At 43.4% G+C, this 19,951-nt stretch overlaps 1 protein-coding gene and 1 long non-coding RNA gene across 5 annotated transcripts in view; one reads left to right on the top strand and one right to left on the bottom strand.

Moving 5' to 3' along the window:
• The window catches only part of LOC115940243 (uncharacterized), a 41,521-nt gene extending 38,300 nt beyond the window's left edge, over window positions 1-3,221 (bottom strand). For both annotated transcript variants that reach the window (XR_004075027.2, XR_004075026.2), the window contains exon 1: window positions 3,087-3,221. This is a non-coding gene — a long non-coding RNA (uncharacterized LOC115940243). The remainder of the gene's footprint in view (window positions 1-3,086) is intronic.
• A 78-nt stretch (window positions 3,222-3,299) lies between these two features.
• The window catches only part of ADPGK (ADP dependent glucokinase), a 32,432-nt gene continuing 15,780 nt past the window's right edge, over window positions 3,300-19,951 (top strand). For 2 of the 3 annotated variants that reach the window (XM_006731269.3, XM_006731268.3), the window contains exons 1-3: window positions 3,300-3,595; window positions 9,862-10,087; window positions 13,309-13,371. In XM_006731269.3, coding sequence (XP_006731332.2) covers window positions 3,369-3,595; window positions 9,862-10,087; window positions 13,309-13,371 — 516 coding nt within the window. In that variant the 5' untranslated portion in view covers window positions 3,300-3,368. Of the gene's footprint in view, window positions 3,596-3,676; window positions 3,823-9,861; window positions 10,088-13,308; window positions 13,372-19,951 lie in introns of those variants that run through there. The other variant, XM_031025877.2, reaches the window with a different exon arrangement.

Raw genomic sequence — 19,951 nt, 5'->3', positions numbered from 1 at the left:
CATAAAACTTTCTCTGTTCAGATGCTGGAATCCTTTATTCCTTCTGGTGGCGGGGGGGGGGGGGGGGGGGGTGTTCAATCCCAGGATCCTGAGATCATGACCTGAGCAGAAACCAAGAGTTGCACGGTTGGAGGCTTAACCGATTGAGCCACCCAGGCACCCCTCCTTAGTTTTCTATAACCTTCAAAGCTGTGCCCTGACTCCGGCCTTTGGGTGTGGCCTTGGTGGGCTGTGTCCCTGGCATCAGCAAAGGCCTTGACACAGTGTGGACTTCGGAGAGCAGCTTGGATGAAACCCCAGAGGCCTGGAACTGTGGAAAAGTGGGTTAGCCTGGCTTACATAAGGACTATTTGGTACCATTTTAGTTTCTGTTCCAATGTGGGAACAAACTTGCTCCTTAAAACCCTTCAGATCACAGGAGTGCTGTTGACTTATGTTTATGTCAAAGCCAAAGCCTCAGGCTAATTTGGGAACTGACAGGATTCTGCTAATTCCTTATATAAATATGGGATCTGCATCCTGGCCTTCCAGGCCAGGGTCTTGGGTAGGACAACTGGAGCCTCCATTTGTCTCTGAATTTTCTGGAACCAAATTGCTTTTTTCTCTCATTTCAAGGTCCTAGGAGAGAGAACCAACAGCAAAGGCCATGTCTGGAAGCAATTTGGGTGGGGGAAGGGGTGTCTTGAGGCCTGCCCAGATCTTTTCTCTTTGTTCAGCCTAGGGAATGGAGCCACGGCTGCCCACTCCGGGCTCTTTTGTGTAATTGCCCCCAGAAATCTGACTTCTAGAAAAACAGTAAGCTTGCAATGCATTCCAGATCTAAAAAGATAATGATCAGAATCTGAAATGACTATTTTTCATTAAGGAAGTATTTCAAGAGGGACTGCAGTACCCAAAGAGCTGACTGCTTGCCCCTGAGCCCCTGATGAGGAGTGAGAAGGAATTAAGACCCCTGGGATTGTGTATGTGACCAGAAGTCACATCAGATTCTGCCACGACCCGCAAGTGTAGCTGATATTCTTCCTACAGCTCCTGCTATTCTCAGGAGGAACTGAGGTCCAGACTCCGGGCCCTTTGTCCAGCCCTGCCACCACCCACAATACAAAGCTACACTGAGCCAGCAACCAGCAAGCGCCCCAGAGCAACCTTGATAATGAGCAGATGGGGCCATGCTTGCTGCTACAGTATCAGCACCCCATTCGGACTTTCACATGAGAAATAAACTTCCACTTTGTTCCAATGGCTGCTGTTTTGTCTCCGTGGCTAAATCAAAAGTTCTAGTATCATATATTTTAAAGTTGCAAAGAGAGTGGATTTTAAATATTCTTATCACAAGAAAAAATTTTGTCACTGTGAGGTAGTGATGTTAACTAAACTTACTGTGGTAATCATTGTGCAACATATACATGTATCAAATCATTATGTTGGACACCTTAAACTTATAGTGTTATAACTGATGTATCAATTGATATGTCAATTATATCTTAATAAAACTGAGGGAGTGGTGGCCGGCGGGGGCGGGGGGGGGGGGTTGTTCTGGCAAGCCTAGAAAGCAGCAGAAGAATTAGGTTCAAAGAAAGTGTTTTGGCAGTTCAGCAGCTATCTCGGGAGCCAGAAGGGAAGGCCCCAGGTAGCTTTCTCTCCACATCGCTCTGGTGTGGAGCATTCCCGTTTCTCTCGGCCTGTCTGCTCCATAGACCTCCCATAGTTCAGCTTCCTGAGCTCCTCCAAAACTTCACCTTGGAAATATATTTAACTAACTCTATCTGACCTTCAAGCCTATGTGATCCTGTGGGTCCAGGAAAAAAACAAAAAACAAAAACTAGCAACAGACTCCTGACTCTTGGTCCAAATTCTCGATAGAGAGAGGTATTCTCTAAGCTTTGTGCGGTGGCACTGTTGTAGCCAATGAGGTTTATCCAAGGCACAATTAATTGAGAAGTGTTCTTTGGCATCAGTGGATACCCTGCTTTTGAGTTAGGCGCTGGTTGAGTCTCTCTGGGATGGTAGGGAAACCTGCCCACTGGCGGCCATGAGAGAGAGCAGTTTCTCTAGGAACTGATTCGACATGCCTACCTGAGGAGAGAGAAGGGAAAGGCAACTCTAGAGAAGACACTTTGATGGTTCCACACAAATCTCATTGGCTCCTTGGCTTCTGTCTTTTACGTGGCAGCCCAAATCTCTTCCTGTGTCAACATCTCCTTTGAAAAGGCGGCTATAATCAGGTAAACTGGGTGAGGTGACCTAGGGGAAGGTAGATGGCCAGGATGGGGAAGTGTGTGATGTGAGGCTGGGGAGGGGGATGAACCCTATTGCCCAAGATCAAAGCTAGGGAAATAAAGTTTCATTGCCAAGTCCAAAGGTCAGGCACAGTGGAAAATCGGACACAAAGCCAAGGTCAGGAGCCAGCAGAACTAGAAGGAAAAAAAAAAAAGGAATAGGCCAAGGAAGAATAATAGGCGGTACACGGTGGCTGCTGAGGAGCTGGTAACAAGCCTAGCTCCACTGCTCTTAACGTACGCTCATACACAGAAGGGTCACAACGAGGAAGACGGAGCCTGCCTGGGCTGAAGCCCTATCACCAACGGAAAAGAGGAGAAACCAGTGTTTCTTAACCCAAGTCCATAAACTCCGTAACACAAGCCCTGTTCATTTGTGCGTTTTTCTGATATTGTTAAAGGGAACAGCGCCCCCAAGAGGGTTACTTTAAGGCCTGATTCTGGTCGTCCCGCGAGAGGGATCACTGCGGGGTCTCCCGTCTTGGCGTAGGCCTCGAGCGGCCGAAGGCCTCGGCTACCCTCTAAGGAAGCGGAATCCCCCCGCCTCGCGTGCCCCAGGGGGCTCGCTGCGGCGCGGCTGCCGTCTGAGCTAATTCCCCCGGGGTGAAAGAGGAAGACTTAAGCCAGCGGTGGAGGACGGACACACTCGCGGAGGGACGAATTAAAAGAGGGGGAGCGTGACTGGTGCCCCTCCGAGCAACTGCAGGCGCTGCCCAAATGCGGACATTGACGGCTCAAAGATTAGCGTGAGCCTGGCCTGCTTCTTCATAATCCGTCCGTTCTGTCGTACGGGTTAAACAAACGTACCCTCGCACTTCTGGTGGGGTCCGTCTGGAGTCCCGGGAAGGCGCCCCGGCCCGGCTTCGCGTTCTGGCCTTTGTCCCACCTCCTCCAGGGCCGTGCAACTGCGCCCCCCCCAGCTCCGCCACTGGCACCAGGGGAGCGGTGCAGAGCCCCGCCCCCAGCCCGCCCCTCGGGGGCCGTGGCGCGCGGGCGTGACGTGACGCGTGTCGACGTTGGCGCACGCCGAGACGGAAGAGGCGCGGGCTGGGAAAGGAGCGGGCTGGCGGCTGCGGCGCCACTGTCCCCATGGCGCTGTGGCGCGGCTCTGCGTACGCCGGCTTCTTGGCGCTGGCGGTGGGCTGTGTCCTCCTGCTGGAGCCGCAGCTGCCCAGCTTGGCGCTGCGCTCGCTGTGGAGCTCGCTACAGCTGGCGCCCGTGCCCCCGGGACCCGGCTCCCCTGAGGGCCGCTTGGCGGCCGCCTGGGACGCGCTCATCGTACTGCCGGCCCGGCGTTGGCGCCGCGTGGCCGTGGGGTGAGTGCCTGCGGGCCCTGCGTCTCTGGGTCTCTCCAGGAGGTGCGGGTGCTCCGGGCCTCCGAGCGCCGCCTTGGCGGAGTTCCGGCTGCTGGGGAGCTAGGAGGTAGAACCGCGCGGAAACGGGTTCCCAGACGTCCCCCGGGAGGCTCCTAGGCGCTGGTGTCCACGCTGCCTCCTTGGCGAGAAGCGTCGGATGTCTGGGACCAGCCCTGTTCGTCACTGCTGTAAGGACTCAGCATACTGCTTTTTCCTCTTGCCTGGTCCCTGCGCCCTTCTCTCATTTCCGTAGGACCAGCCTAATAGCCTCTTGCAAATCCCGCGCAGCCTAACATCCTCATGTACCAGTCTCCTTCATTCCTGTTTCAGTTCTTTTGGCGACTGCGTTTTTGCGGCAACCAATTTGACGGCATTCGCCTTCCTCTGAACTTCTTGAGTGAGTGGCGTGGTCACTGAGGAGTGACCTCAGTGCTTTAGCTACCGACTTTCTCTTTCTTGTTTCCCCTTTTTTTTTTTTTTTTAAAGATTTTATTTATTTATTTGAGACAGAATGAGAGACAGAGAGCATGAGAGGGAGGAGGGTCAGAGGGAGAAGCAGACTCCCCGCTGAGCAGGGAGCCCGATGCGGGACTCGATCCCGGGACTCCAGGATCATGACCTGAGCCGAAGGTAGTCGCTTAACCAACTGAGCCACCCAGGCGCCCCGTTTCCCCTTTCTTAATACCATAGTCTGGGAGACCACCACTCTACTGAAACTACTCTCAAAGCTCACTGGTGACTTGTTGATTTTCCAATTCAGCTGTCTTTTTTTAGTCTTCGTTGTCAACTCCCTGCAGTTCTTCCACCAGCTAAACTTGCCCTTCTTGAAACTCTTTTCTTCCCCTGACTTCAGTGACATTGCATATTTACAGTTCTCCCAACTCACAGTGCCTCCTTTCTTTGTATTCCTCATTGTTCCCTTCACACTAACTTTAAATCCTGTCTCAGTTCAACTTAAATATCTTGCCATCAGCTCAGAAGCACGATACAAAAGCAGACCTTCTACGAAGTACTCTGCTAGTGTTTGTGAGTACTGGGGCAAGGGTAAGGTAGAGCAAAGTTATCCTGAAGATTAAACGAAATAATTGTGTAATCTTGCATGGCGTCTTCTGTAAAGAGCAGGCAAATGTTAGTATTTTTTTTTAATATTTATTTTAAGTAATCTCTACATCCAATGTGGGCCTCAAATTTGACCCTGAGGTCAAGAGTCGAATGCTTCATGTGCTGAGCCGGCCAGGCACCTCATAGTACTTTTTTTTTTAATCAGCATATCGTTTCTTGAGATATATCTCCTTTTACCTCTTTTTTCAAGTTCAGGCCCTTTCAGCCACTTCCTTATCAGTTTCGGTTCTTTTTTTTTTTTAAGATTTTATTTATTTTGAGAGAAAGTGCACAGGCGCGAGTGTCGGGGGGAGGCAGAGAGAGAATCTCAAGCAGAGTCCACGCTGAGTGCAGAGCCCAACGTGGGGCTCGGTCTCGTGACCCTGAGATCATGACCTGAGCTGAAATCAAGAGTCAGATGCTTAACGGACTGAGCCACCCAGGCACCCCTCCCTATTAGTTTAAGTGTCCTCCCTGGCTTTATGCAGGTTCAGCAGATATCAGCAACTACAGGGTATGTGTCAGGTCTGTGCTAGGTTCTGAGGATGCAGAAATGGGTGAAGCAAGGTCCCGGCCTCATTTGTTGAAAGCATACATTCATTATTAGTGTTCCAGCTGGCATGACAGAATACCAGCTTCATTTGAAATCCCACAAGCAGGTACGCTGCCCCTCCTTTGAAATCTAACCTGCTATCTTCCAACACAATCTTGTTCGTTTTTCTTAATCTCCCTTACAGCAACAATGTGGCATGAACACAGAGACAGAAACGGGCTTACCTTGTGCCTCTGGTACTTGACAGCTGTGTAATCTTGGGCCAATCAATACTTATAAGCTTCTGTAAAAACTGGATGACAATATTTGTATCTACCTACTTAAGGTTGTTAGTAGCAGAAGCTGAGCTATCAGCTGACAGGCTGAAGTTTAGGAGCATATTGAGGAGCAGGCTTACAGGCTTTGAAGATGCCAATAGTTAGGTCGAGGTCAGAGAGTGTATGGGATCACACCAGAGGAGAACAAGAAAAGAAGGTAAATGGCAAGGGTGGGGTTCTGGGAGGCACCAGCATGTAAGGGGCTGGTGGAAAGGACCCAGAGAAATAAAGGATAGGAGCCCACTACCGTATCTTTCTAAGATGTGCCACCTCCCCTGCTTCAGAATCGGATTCTGGTGCCAAAGACTCATTGGGTGAATGATGAACCTAGTGTTCATTCCCCAATACGTGGCTTCACCCTGACCTTTGAAACCTACCTTACTCTACTCCTCTGTTTAACTCTCCATTCTAACTAGATCAACATTCTTATTGTACCCAGAAAAAAAGTTAATCCCTTCATTCGCATCTTTGCTTGTGCATGCTCCCTGTGAGAGCTTTAGTATCAGAAATCTGGGTTTGAATTTAGGCTTTTCCAGTTGTGGAATGGTAGTCAACCCCCAGCTTCAACTTTTCTCAGCTGAAAGCAGTGTGACTACTACCCTATCTTATCGCGTTTTGCAAATTGGTGTGGCCTGTCTGCAAATGCCTGCCTTATATTCAGTGCTTCATAATACCAGGCTTCTTTCTCTGTCCAGGGCGCCATCCCGAGTTCAGCCCAGGGACCACTGCCCCCGCCCCTTTGGATTTCTCTTCTCTGCAGTTCTGCATCTTATGGTGATTATGATTACCTATTGCAGTATCTCAGGTATAGTGTTAAAAAGCTAGGAAGAAGCTAAGGAAACATTTTACAGATAATGAAGCAGAAGGGAGGTGATGAGAACCACCATCCTTGCTTTTAAAGAACTTGCAGTCTAGAAGGGGAACTGTGCCCCTTCCCCCACCCCTCAAGAGCCTTGGCAGTAGGCCTGGAAGCCCAAGCTCCCCTACCCTTCTAGCCCTTCCTGTTGTTTGGACATTCAGCATTGCTTTATTTTCCAGTTATTTCACCTGTGTCTTCGTTTTCTCCAAACTCACATTATGATCTTTTATACATTTCTTTTTTTTTTTAAGATTTTATTTATTTGAGAGAGAGAGAGACAGTGAGAGAGGGAACACAAGCAGGGGGAGTGGAAGAGGGAGAAGCAGGCTTCCTGCTGACACAGGACCCCAGGATCATGACCTGAGCCAAAGGCAGATGCTTAACGACTGAGCCACCCAGGCGCCCCTCTGTTAGACATTTCTCACTCAACTGTGAAATTCTGCCTAACGTCAAATGAGCATAATTTTGTCTTCTGGTTCTTTTGCTCCCTGCCTCCCTCCCTTTAATTCCTGAGAATAAAGCACCATAGGTAATGTGCTTGTTTACATTCCTGGTTGCTATTGAATTGAGGTAAGAGCAGAGGAAGATTCTTGCTCTGGTTAAAGTATAACTAGAAAGCACATGGAGAGGTACTTAGTTGGGTATCTGGCATGTAGATGTTTAGTGATCTTTTTATTATTAAAAGCTACTGAATAAAATTTTTTCCTTTGTTAAGATTTTTTTCCCTTGGTATTCATGACATGATGAAGTGGGCTGGTGGAAAATATTCCTATGGTAGGTACATATTTTTAACTCAAAATTAGTTCTGTTGGGTTTTGTCTTGTGTTGCAAAATATGTTGAACGTTGTTCCTTTTGGTTATAGGAGGTTTTGGGGTTTTGTTTTGTTTTGTAACTTTTGCAAACTTCCTCCATTCTCATCTATAAAGAACCAGACCCTGTTCAGGATCTTAGTGTATTACTGGAGATGAAGACGATGTGTTTGTGCAAGCTACTGTTTTCAAATGTGGGCATCCCTCAGTGTCTGAACTTTTGCTCTCCAGACTCAGAACCCAGATCCATTGGGAAACATTTTCTAGATAGGGCTGTTGGGTGGAAATAGTGTCTCTCACTATCCAAACTTGCACTGTCTGAAACTCGGGAACCTACTTGAATCTGAGAGCCAGGGAGAGTATTCCTATTAAGAGTCTACCCTTTAGACATCTAATATTACATCCAGTAGAAATAAAGAACTAAGGAACACCCTGTATGAGGTGGAATTTAAAGACCAGTTTAAAAGGTATGCTTGGTTTATGATCAGTAGGGCTGTGAAAGGAATGTACTTTAAACATCATTAAGCACCTGCCACATGAATGTCAATGTGTTTTATGCACAGAAAAGCATAGTAACTCTTAGATTATGCTTTTAGAGTATGTGTGTATCTTTGTTTTAAAACAGTAAGAACATTTGAATATTTAAATCCTGTTTGGTGGGCAAAAATCTTTTTCAAAAGCATGGGATCCATAGGGGAAAAATTAAAGAATTCTTATGATGTGGGTACAGTCAATTTGTGTCACTAGGAGAGATGTGTCTCTTCCTTGCCCTTGTAAACCTTGCTTGAGTGATGTCAATGATGTCTAGCCTCCATACGGACCTGTTAAAAATTATATTGTTTTTTAATTATAAAAGTAATACATGCGTGGGGCGCCTGGGTGGCTCAGTCGTTAAGCGTCTGCCTTCAGCTCAGGTCATGATCCCAGGGTCCTGGGATTGAGCCCCGCATTGGGCTCCCTGCTCAGCGGGAAGCCTGCTTCTCCCTCTCCCACTCCCTCTGCTTCTGTTCCCTCTCTCGCTGTGTCTCTCTGTCAAATAAATAAAATCTTTAAAAAAAAAAAAGTAATACATGCGTATAAAGATCAGAAATCCATCTAGTGAAAAATAAAATTCCTCTCCCTTGCCCAATTTCATTCCTTTTAGAATTTACCACCATTAATGAATTCATGCGTTAATTTCCAGATCAAGAGTTTTTGTTGTTTTTTTTTTAAGAGACTAGAAGGGAAACATTGTAGCTGTATTCTACACTAGAATCCAATCCTTTGGGCCTTCTTTATTGATGAGTATACTTTCTGCTTTCAAATCTGCTCAGAATTACGCTGGAAGCCTAGCCATCCTTATCACCAGGAGCTGTTTATTGGCCTGCTGTGAGCCTTGACCTTCTCAGAGGCTTTGAGCTGCCTGTGTGGTCATCTAGCCCCATTGGCAAGAATGACATCCCCAGTAGGCAGAGGCAGGAATAAAGGTGACTGTGGGGTGGGGGGCAGGAAGTCTACCTCTAGGTACCCAGATTATTTGACCCTTCTCTTTTAAGGGATGGCTTTTAGCAAAATAACATTAAAAATATAAACCAGAACTTTTCTGTGCACACCATAGAGAGGCGGTGCCAGACAACCACAGTGCTTTATAATTTGGTTCTGTAGAGCCAACCAGGTGGTGCAGCATTGGCTTCTTACAAACCCTTTAAAAAGGTCTCATGGATTGGTCCAGTGAACACCTGCCAAGTGATGAATTGTTACCAGACTGCAGCTGGTCCTCAGTCTTTAAGGCACCACTTAACTCTTGAAGAGTTTCAGCCAGGAGTATTTAGACATTAGGTATTTAGTGTATCGTACCACCATCCTAATGTGTCTTTGGAGGGAAGGTATCTGATATTTGGCTTTTGACCAAAACTTATATTTTGCTTACTTTGCACCAAGCAGTATTCTTAAGCATATATTAACTTAATCTTCAAAACAGCTCTATGAGTCAAACACCCATATTACACCCTTTTATAAATGAGGAAATTGAGACCCGGAAATTAAAGTGACTTGCCCAAGTCACAAAGCCAGGAGGAATCCATACAGTGTGGCTTTGCCAACATTTTCTCAGAAATGCTGTATTTGTGTTATCATGATAGCTTTGTTCTGAAATGCTGAGCACCTGTTTTCTCTTTCTAGCTAGCGTAAAAGCTTGCCATGCAGGGGATGCCTGGCGGCTCAGTCGGTTAAGTGTCTGCCTTCAGCTCAGGTCATGATCCCACAGTCCTGGGATCAAGTCCCATATCGGGCTCCTTGCTCAGCATGTCTCTCTCTGCCTCTCTTTTTATCTCGCTCTCTCACAAATAAATAAAGTCTTTAAGAAAAAAAAAAGTTTGCCATCCTGTTGGAAAGAACCCTGTGTTCTGATCCTAAGACGTATGTCCAGATAAAGGAATCTTCCTTCCACTATATGCTATTTATTTCCCAGTTCAGATTTCAGATCCGCTTCCTCGGTTTTTCTGTTTGGATACAGTTCCTGGAAACATTTCTCTGTTGTTAATGCAAAGTAGCTGCCCTGGTGCTTCTGCTTTTTCTTTCACACTGTCTCTTTCCTCCTTCCTTCCAGAGTCAATGCCTGTGTGGATGTAGTGCTCTCGGGGGTGAAGCTCTTGCAGGCACTTGGCCGGAGTCCTGGGAATGGGAAAGATCACACCATTCTGCATTCAAGGAATGATCTGGAAGAAGCTTTCGTTCACTTCATGGGGAAGGGAGCCGCAGCTGAGCGCTTCTTCAGCGATAAGGAAGCTTTTCATGACATTGCCCAGATTGCATCAGAGCTCCCAGGAGCCCAGGTCTGTTTGGTTCACCAGCAGTAAATTTAAGATAAGGTGGGACACAGGACATATCAGATATTAAACTGATAATAAGGTGGGAAAGATAGCTTTTTGTAAGGTTCCTAAAAGCAACCAAGCAACTTTTCCTCCAGTCTCTCTGGAAGGTGATTGTTGGGAATCCAGTTCTGCAGTGTTTTCCCTCTCTGTCGAACTGTGTATCTAAACTTCCATTAACTCCGCTGTTTCTAGTCAGTTCAGTTCAGCCAACATTTATGAAGCATAGTTACTAAAATTTTGGTTCTGGTTCATCCAGCAAATTGCTCTTTTTTCATATTACCCAAATTGAAGGTAGGAAAGATGCCTACTCTTGTTTGGATATTGCTGTGGCTGATAACATGGAATAATCGTGATATGGCTGAGTCCTTCCTGAGCAGGAGAATAAGGCCAAACAGAGCACTAGATTTAGCTTTTGCTCCCTTTGGGCAAGGGAGTCCTGGATCCTCACCTCTGCTCTGGTGGTCCAGAACCAGGTTCCTTACCTCAACATTACGGATGCTTTGGGTTGGATAATTCTTTGTTGTAGGGGCTGTCCTGCACAGGGTGAGATGTTCAGCAGCATTTCTCGCATCTACCCACTGGATCAGACAGTAGCACTCCCCTCCTTCCCTAGTTGTGACAGTTAAAAATGTCTCCAGACATGGTCAGTTGTTTCCAGGGCTAGGGAGAGGAGAGAAGCAAAATCACATTGGTTGAGAAGCGCCGGTCTAGATCAGTGGTTCTCAGACCTGAAACAGAGTCATTTGTCAGGGGGGCAGCTACTGAAACAGATTCCTGGGCCCTGCTCCCAGAGTTTCTGATTCAGTAGTTGTAGGGTGGGGACTGGAGAATTTACTTCCCTTCTGGGAAGTTTCCTGGTTACATTGATGGTATTGTTCTGAGGACCTTGTTTTGAGAACCCCTGGTCTACAGGGTAGAACCTGTCAGACCTAGGGGTCCCCAAGCCCACACGGTGATCATAAACAAAGCCTTGGGGCCCACATGGTCCAGATACTTGCTTGAGGTTCACATGGAGTAAGAGGCAGTGCTGGGCCTGGAGATCCCAGGCCATCACCCCAGCATACCTGCTGCTACACGTGCCCTCACGCCTCTTGAGACTGAATTTTGATTGTTTATTTCAGTGTCTCTCCACCACCCAGTTCTTCCTACTCACCTAAAATCTTCCCTTGGCTAGTCACCCCCAGTCTGGATGTGGTTCTTGCTAGGGGAGCTCTTAATGCCATTTTTAATTGGTACTTTTCACAGGCCATTCTTTATGACCACTTTTATTTTGAGAACTTTCAAGGTAAAGTTCTTTTTGCTTTTGAAGCTTCCCATTTGAACATTAGAAGTGGGCATGGGCGTTACCCAGCTGAGTTTGTAAAGCAGACAGCAAGCTGTTAAAATGTCAGCTGCAATCATTTTTATAGCTGAGCTCACTAGTGAGATTCTGATCTCTTATGAAAGAATCTCGATAGTTCTAACATGATGACAGGTCTGCTGCTAAAAGTCTTTATGATCATAGTATTTGAACCACTAATTCAATTTCTATTCTCTTCTGCCTTGATCCTGCTTTTTGTTTCATAATGCAAAAAAAAAAGTTTTTTCTATAAAGGCTTCACCTACTTTTTTGATTGTCCAAGTTATTTCTTAAAATTATGAGACCTAAAATGCTCTCCTTACCTTCCATGAGGGCGACACTTCATTTGGTATCTTTTCAAACTCCCTTAAACTGTAAGCAGATTGATAAAACAGTAGTCAATAACTATTTCATGAAAAATCAAAATCCACTTCATGGAATCTTAATATTTTTCCCCAAGATTTTTAGTAAATTCTTCTGGCCATAATAGTCAAATAAAAATTCATGCTAACATGTGAAAAGACCAAATTTTAGCCTATATATCACAGAAAGCTTTAAATTTACCTATAGGAAGCGGTTACTATTTACCTGAATCTGGAGATTGGTCAACACGAAGCTTAGGATGAAAGCAGTGTCTAGAATCTAGAATTGAATTGTTTAGTCTGTGCCTCTGCATATGGCCAAGGACTGGAAGGTGAGATGGTGGCATTCCATCTGGGCAAGAGTATTGACTAGGCTTCTCGGTTTTCATAATGGAGCCTCAGCCTTATCTCCTACTTGTCAGGTGTCCAAAACACATGGATCCATCCTTAGTCAGCAACATGGAATACCAGCCTTGAGTCATCTGCCTCTCCAGCACCAGGTCTGCAGCTGAAAGAGGCAGTGTTTAGGAGACATCGTTCTACGTTAGGACCCATTATACTTAGACTTGCTCCCAGGAAAGCCTTTGTATTTTCTAACACATCTTTCTCAAAATTTAGCAACAAACATCCACTGAGCACTTACTATAAGAAGACAGCCAGTCCTGCCCTGAGGGAGCTAGTCATGTACCCAGATGACAGTAGCCCAAGTGGACAAGGGCTTTAGCGGAGGCTCGAGTATGGGGGTAGCGAGGGATCTGTAATCCTGTCTGGGAGGGCAGCTGTTGGAGGCTGAGGTGGCAGTGGGGAAAGGGGGACAGCAAGCATGGCAGAAGAGGTGCGTGCAGCTGATTCTTGAGAAGGAAGTGGGGATTTCCCAGTGCATGAGAAGGGCCAGGCATCCGGAAGAGAGGAACAGCATGTGCTAAAAGCACAAAGACAGGAAGACAGGCTCAGAGAGCTTGCAGGCATGGCGTGGGAGGGAAGCGCAGGAGAGGAGGGTAGAGAAGAGAGCAGGGGGGTGGGGAGCAGATAAGGAAAGGCCTGTGTGCCTCACTTACAAGTTGGAGTTTAGTTCATTATAGTATCTACTGAATGATTTTTAGGAGGAGAGTAACACAATCATACACTCGTTTTAGTAGGACTGTGGCACAGATGATAAGATTTGTCCACATTTTTCATGTTTCCTTTATCTCTTCTGGCTTCCTGAAAGCTTAAGGCCAGATTTGATCTACAGTTAAGGCAGTTATACTAATTTTCATGGTTAGCATATTTGGTTTTTTTCACCTTTGTTTAAAATTCATTGTGTCTTAACCTAGGTGGTTAAAGATTTTATTAAAACCTCATCTGTGTGTCATTGTTGTAAAGCAGCCTCAAAATTTTTTGGAAAAAAAAGACTATAAATTCAATAAATTAAAAAATTACTAAGCTTGGGTAACATGGTTTGCTAAAATACTGTCTAATAACTTTGAACTATCTTACAGCACTATGTAGGAGGAAATGCAGCTTTAATTGGACAGAAATTTGCAACCAACTCAGATTTAAAGGTAGGTCAAATTCCCAGATTAAAACCTGTATCTTTCACTAGTGTTTGAATAATTTTGGGAGCAAGAATAAATATTCATCTTATGGACCACCTGTGTGCCAGACGCTAGGTCTCTTGTTAGGATGCAATATAGTAATCGTGGGACAGTAGCAATAGCTAATGCTTCCTCAGGGCTTACTATGTGCGGGACAGTGCTTTACATAGATTATCTCAGCTAGTCCTAGCCACAGCTGAGGCCAGTTGGTGCTGTGGTTTGTACTGTAAGTGTCTTGCTTTCTACATGAAGCTTGAGGCATAGAGAGACGGTCATAGCTAATCAGAAATGGAACTATTCTAACCTAGGACTCTGGCACCCACATTCTTAAATACTATATCACATGACAGTTGAGAGGATGTGGGCTGTGGAATCAGTACCTAGGACTGGGGAACACACAGTGATGAGAGAAAACATAGTTGGCGGTATTGATGAGCCTAGATCCAGAGTGTTAGGAAATGAAGGCCTCTAGGTGGAGGTCAGTAGGGGGGTGTCTTCAAGTCTTAAACCATTTGGTTTAAACAATTAAAAATTACTGCTGTGTTCAAAATAACATGTGAGTAAGAAGGTTCTCTGCTATGAGTTGAATAGGTTTGAGGGGAGAGGCCAGCAAGGAGGTTATTGCTCTTTTCCTACTGTAAAATGATTAAGGTTTGGATTAGAGCAGCCAGAAGGGGAGAAACAGATATATCTAAAGCCTACTAAAAATGGAATCATTTGAGGGGCGCCTGGGTGGCTCAGTTGGTTGAGCGTCTGACTCTGGACTTCCGCTCAGGGTCGTGGGATGAAGCCCTATGTTGGGCTCTGTGCTGGGCGTGGAGCCTGCTTGAGATTCTCTCCTTCTCCCCTGCTCCCACCATGCACATGCATATGCATGCGCTGTCCCTCAAAAAAATGAAGTAAGATGGAATCACTTGGTGCTAGACCATATGTGAGGACAAAGAAGATAGACTTGACAAAGATGATTCCAGAGTAAACAAACTTGACAAGTGCAGAATAGATGTGGCTACTGATGACAGAGGGGGGAACCATGAATAGTCCTCAAGTTTGGGGAAACCAGCCTGAAAATAGAAATATGGGTCAGGGGCACAGAATCAAAGCCCCAGAGATACCCAGAAATACAGATAGATAACCAGCTGTTTGAGGAGGAAAAAATGCATATTGAATGGTTTTCGTATTTCAGTTTGATATGTGGTAATTACATTGGTTTTCAAATGTTAAACCAGCCTGCATCCTTAGAGTAAACCTCACCTGGTTCAGATGTATTTTCCTTTTTTATATTGATGGATTCGGTTTACAAAATTTTGCACCTCAGTGGCTCAGTCGTTAAGCATCTGCCTTTGGCTCAGGTCATGATCCCAGGGTCCTGGGATCGAGCCCCTCAGTGGGAAGCCTGTTTCTCCCTGTCACACTTCCCGTGTTTGTGTTCCGTCTCTCACTGTCTCTCTGTCAAATAAATAAATAAAATCTTTAAAAAATAATAAAAATAAAAATAAATTTGCATCAGTTTCCATGAGGTCTGTATTTTCCCTGTGTGTCTGCCTGGTTTTGGTATCAGGGTAATACTGACCTTAAAGAATGAGTTGGGAAATATTTCAGTATTTTTTAAAGAGTTTATGTAGAATTGGTATGATACCTTCCTTAAATGTTTATAGTATTCACCAGCGAAACCCTCTAGGCCTGGAGGTTTTCATGTGGAAAGGTTTTTAACAACAAATTTGATTTCTTTAATAGATACAGAGAAATTCAGATTCTGTATTTCTTGAGTGGGCCTTGACGGTTTTATCTTTCAAGGAATTTGTCCATGTCATCTAAATTGTTGAATTTATTGGCATAAAATTAATTGTAATACTCTCTCCTTTTAAGATCTGTAGAATCTGTAGTGATATTATCTCTCATTCTTGATATTGATAATTTATATTGTCTTTTTTTCCTAGAAAGTTCACCTTTTTTTTTTTAATTCAAGTACAGTTGACACAGAATATTATATTACTTTCAGATGTACAATGTAGTAATTTGACATTTACATACATTACAAAATGATTGCCATGATAAGTATAGTTATCATCTGTCACCATACAAAGATACAATATTTTCTACTATATTTACTATGCTCTCCATCCCCATGACTTATTTTTAACTGGAAGTCTGTACGCTTTAATTCCCTTTACCTATTTTGCCCATTGCCCTATCACCCTTCCCTCCCCTCTGGCAGCCATGAGTTCGTTCTGTTTAGGAATTTTGTTTTGTTTGTTCATATGTTTTGTTTTTCAGATTCCATGTAGAAGTAAAATCAAATTCACTTAGCACAATATCCTGTAGGCCTATCCATGTTGTTTTAGATGGCAAGGTTTCATTCTTTTTTATAGCTGAGTAATATTCTATTATATATATACAACAAATCTTCTTTAACCATTCATCTGTCAATGGATATTTAGACTGCTTCCATATTTTGGCTGTTGTAAATAATGCTGCAGTGAACATAGGGGTACATATATCTTTTTTTTTTTTTGTAAGTAGGCTCCATGCCCAGCAAACAAAGGGCTTGAACTCATGACCCTGAGATCAAGACCTGAACTGAAATCAAGAGTTGGATGCTTACCCAATTGAGCCATCCAGGCATCCCATAACTGTATCTTTTAGAATTAGTGTTTTCATTTTCTTTGGGTAAATACCCAGAGGTAGATGTGCTGGATCATACGGTATTTCTATTTTTAATTTTTTGAGGAACCTCTCTACTGTTTTCCACAGTGGTTGCACCAAATTGTTACATTCCTGTCAGTGGTGCACAGCGGTTCCTTTATGTACTCATCAACGCTTGTTATTTCTTGTCTTTTTGATACTGGCCTTTCTGAAAGGCATGAGATGATCTCTCACTGTGGTTTTGGTTTGTGTTTCATTTTCCTGATGATTAGTGATGTTGAGCATCTTTTCGTGTGTCTGTTGGGCATCTGTATGTTTTCTTTGGAAAAATGTCTCTTCCAGTCCTCTGCCCATTTTTTAAGTCAGATTGTTTTTTTGGTGTAAGGTATATGAGTTTCTTACATATTTTGGATATTAACCCTTGAGCAGATACATCATTTGCAGATATCTCCCATTCATTAAGTTGTCTTTTCAGTCTGTTGATGATCTCCTTGCTATGCAAAACTTTTTAGATTGATGTAGTCCCAGTTGTTTATTTTTGCTTTTGTTGCCCTTGACTGAGGAGACAAATCAAAAAAAATATTGCTAAGACTGATGTCCAAGAGCTTACTCTCTGTTTTAGGAGTTTTATGGTTTCAGAACTTATATTTAAAAGACCTAAATGTAATCCATTTTGAGTTTACTTTTGGATATGATATAAGAAGGTGACCCAATTCCATTCTTTTGCATGTAGATGTCCAGTTTTCTCAACTAATTTGTTGAAGAAACTGTCTTCTCCCCATTGTATATTCTTTCCTCCTTTGTCATAGATTAATTGACCACGTATTAATTGACCGTGGGTTTATTTCTGGGCTCTCTATTTTGTTCCATTGATCTTTTTTATGCCAATACCATACTGTTTCACTTAAAATAGTATTGTGTAGTGTAGCCTGAAATCTGGGAGTGTGAGCCTCCAGCTTTGTTATTCTTTCTTAAGATTGCTTTAGCTATTCAGGGTCTTTTCTGGTTCCATATAAATTTTAGTATTATTTGTTCTAGTTTTGTGAAAACATGTTATCGGTATTTCAATAGAGATTGCATTGAATCTGTAGATTGCTTTGAGTTGTATGGACATTTTAACAATATTAATTTTTCCAATCCATGAGTATGGTATATTTTTGCATTTATTTGTGTCTTTGATTTCTTTCATCAGTGTCTTTTTTTTTTTTTTAATTTTTTTTAAGATTTTATTTATTTATTTGAGAGAGAGAGAGAGCACAAGAGGGGGGAGCGGGAGAGGGAGAAGCAGACTCCCTGCTGAGCAGGGAGCCCGATGCGGGACTCGATCCCGGGACTCCAGGATCATGACCTGAGCCGAAGGCAGTCGCTTAACCAACTGAGCCACCCAGGCGCCCTCATCAGTGTCTTTTTAACATTTATTTATTTGAGAGAGAAAGAGCACAAGCAGGGGAAGCAGCAGGCAGGGGGAGAAGCAGGCTCCTCTCTGAGCAGGGAGCCCAATACAGGACTCTGGGATCATGACCTGAGCCGAAGGCAGATGCTTAACCAGTTGAGCCACCCAGGCATCCCAACATTTTATTCTTTTTAATGCAATTGTAAATGGGATTTTTTTTCTTAATTTCTTTTTCTGTTAGTTTGTTACCATATAGAATGCAACAGATTATATTTACTTTGTGTACTGCGACTTTACTGAATTCGTTTATTAGATCCCATAGTTTTTTGGTGGAGTCTTTGGTGTTTTCTAAATACCGTATTATGTCATCTGCAAATAGTGACTGTTTTAGTTCTTCTTGACAGTCTAGGTGCCTTCTGTTTCTTTTTCTTCTCTGATTGCTGTGGCTAGGACTTCCAGTACTATGTTGAATAAAAGTTGTGAGAGATGCTTCCTTCTCTTGTTCCTGATCTTGTCTTGTTCCTGATCCACTGAGTATGATGTTAGCTGTGGGTTTGTCCTATATGATGGCCTTAATTATGATGAGTTATGTTTTCTCTATACCCACTTTGTTGAAAGTTTTTATATTTTGTCAAATGCTTTTTTTTTTTGCATCTGTTGATGATCATATGATTTTTAGCCTTCATTTTGTTAATATGGTGTATCACGTTGATTAGTTTGCAAAATTAAACCATTCTTGCATCCCACTTGGTTGTGGTGGATGATTTTTTTTTTATGTCTAGATTCTTGCTTTTTTCTAGAGTCAGGATTTCTACCGATCTTGCCAGAACATGCACATTTGAAATTTTATTGTTGTTGTTGTTTTCTTTTTTCATTTTGTTTTATCCATCATTCTTAGCTGTTTTTCTTTAAGTTTTTATTTAAGTTCCAGTTAGTTAACATATAGTGTAATATTAGTTTTAGTAGTAGAATTCTGTGAGTCATCACTTCTGTACAACACCCAGTGCTCCTCACAAGTGCCTTCCTAATACCCATCACCCATTTAGCCCATCCCCCTGCCCACCTCCCCCAGCAAACCTCAGTTTGACTTCTTCCTTGCCAATTTGGTTGCCTTTTATTTCTTTTTGTTGTCTGGTTGCTGAGGCTAGGTCTGAATGATCTTTTTAATGTATTTGAAATGCAGTTTGTTAATATTTTGTTGAGGATTTTTGCATCTGTGTTCATCAGTGATATTGACCTGTAATTTTCTGTTTTTGTAGTGTCTTTGTCTGGTTTTGGTATCAGGGTAGTGTTAGCCTGGTAGAATTAATTTGGACACGTTCCTTTCTCTCTCTCTCTCTTTTTAATAGTTTGAGAAAGAGGTTATAACTGTTCTTTAAATGTTTGGTAGAATTCACCTGTGAAGTCATCTGATCCTGGACTTTTGTTTGTTGGAAGTTTTTTTTTTTAAAGATTTTATTTATTTGACAGAGAGAGACACAGCAAGAGGGAACACAAGCAGGGGGAGTGGGAGAGGGAGAAGCAGGCTTCCCGTGAAGCAGGGAGCCCGATGCGGGGCTCGATCCCAGGAGCCTGGGATCATGACCTGAGCCGAAGGCAGATGCATAACGACTGAGCCACCCAGGCGCCCCTGTTGGAAGTTTTTTTATTACTGATTTAATTGGTCTGTTCAGGCTTTCTGTTTCTTCCTGTTTCACTCTTGGAAGATAGTTTCTAGAATTAGTCCACTTCTTCTAGTTTGTAGGCAGTCCTCTCTTTTTTTCTTGATGACTCTGGCTAAAAGGGTATCACTTTTGTCTTTTCAGAGAACTAACCCTTAGTTTCATTGATCTTTTCTATTCTTTTAGTCTCTATTTCATTTATTTTTGCTCTGCTCTTTGGTATCATTTCCTTTCTTCTGCTTTGGGTTTTGTTTGTTATCCTTTTTCTAGTTCCTTTAGGTCAAGGTTAAATTGCTTGTTTGAGGTTTTTCTTATTTCTTGACATAGGCTGTATGGCCTATAAACTTCTTCTTAGAACTGCTTTTGCTGTGCCCCAAAGATTTTAAAATACTGTGTTCCCGTTTTCATTCATCTCAAGGTATTTTTTTTAATTTTCTCTGATTTCTTTGTTGACCCATTGGTTGTTTAATAACATGTTTTGTTTCCACATAGTTTGCTTTTTTCCACTTTTTTTTCTTGGAATGGATTTCCAGTTACCATACCACTGTAGTCTAAAAAGATGCTTGATATGATTTTGGTCTTCTTAAATTTATTGAGACTTGTTTTGTGGCCTAACATATGAATTATCCTGGAGAATGTTCCATATGCACTTGAAAAGAATGTGTATTCTGCTATTTTTAGGTGGAATATTCTGTATATATCTGTTAAGTCCACCTGGTCTAATTTGTCATTCAAAGCCACTTTCCTTATTGATTTTTGATCTGGGTGATCTATCCGTTGATGTAAATGGGGTGTTAAAATCTCCCACTGTTACTGTATTACTGTCAATTTCTCCCTTTATGTCTATTAA

The sequence above is a fragment of the Leptonychotes weddellii genome, chromosome 9 (genome assembly GCF_054177405.1).
Source record: "Leptonychotes weddellii isolate Sample4059 chromosome 9, ASM5417740v2, whole genome shotgun sequence".
Taxonomy (NCBI): domain Eukaryota; kingdom Metazoa; phylum Chordata; class Mammalia; order Carnivora; family Phocidae; genus Leptonychotes; species Leptonychotes weddellii.
This window is presented reverse-complemented; position numbering and strand designations above follow the sequence as displayed.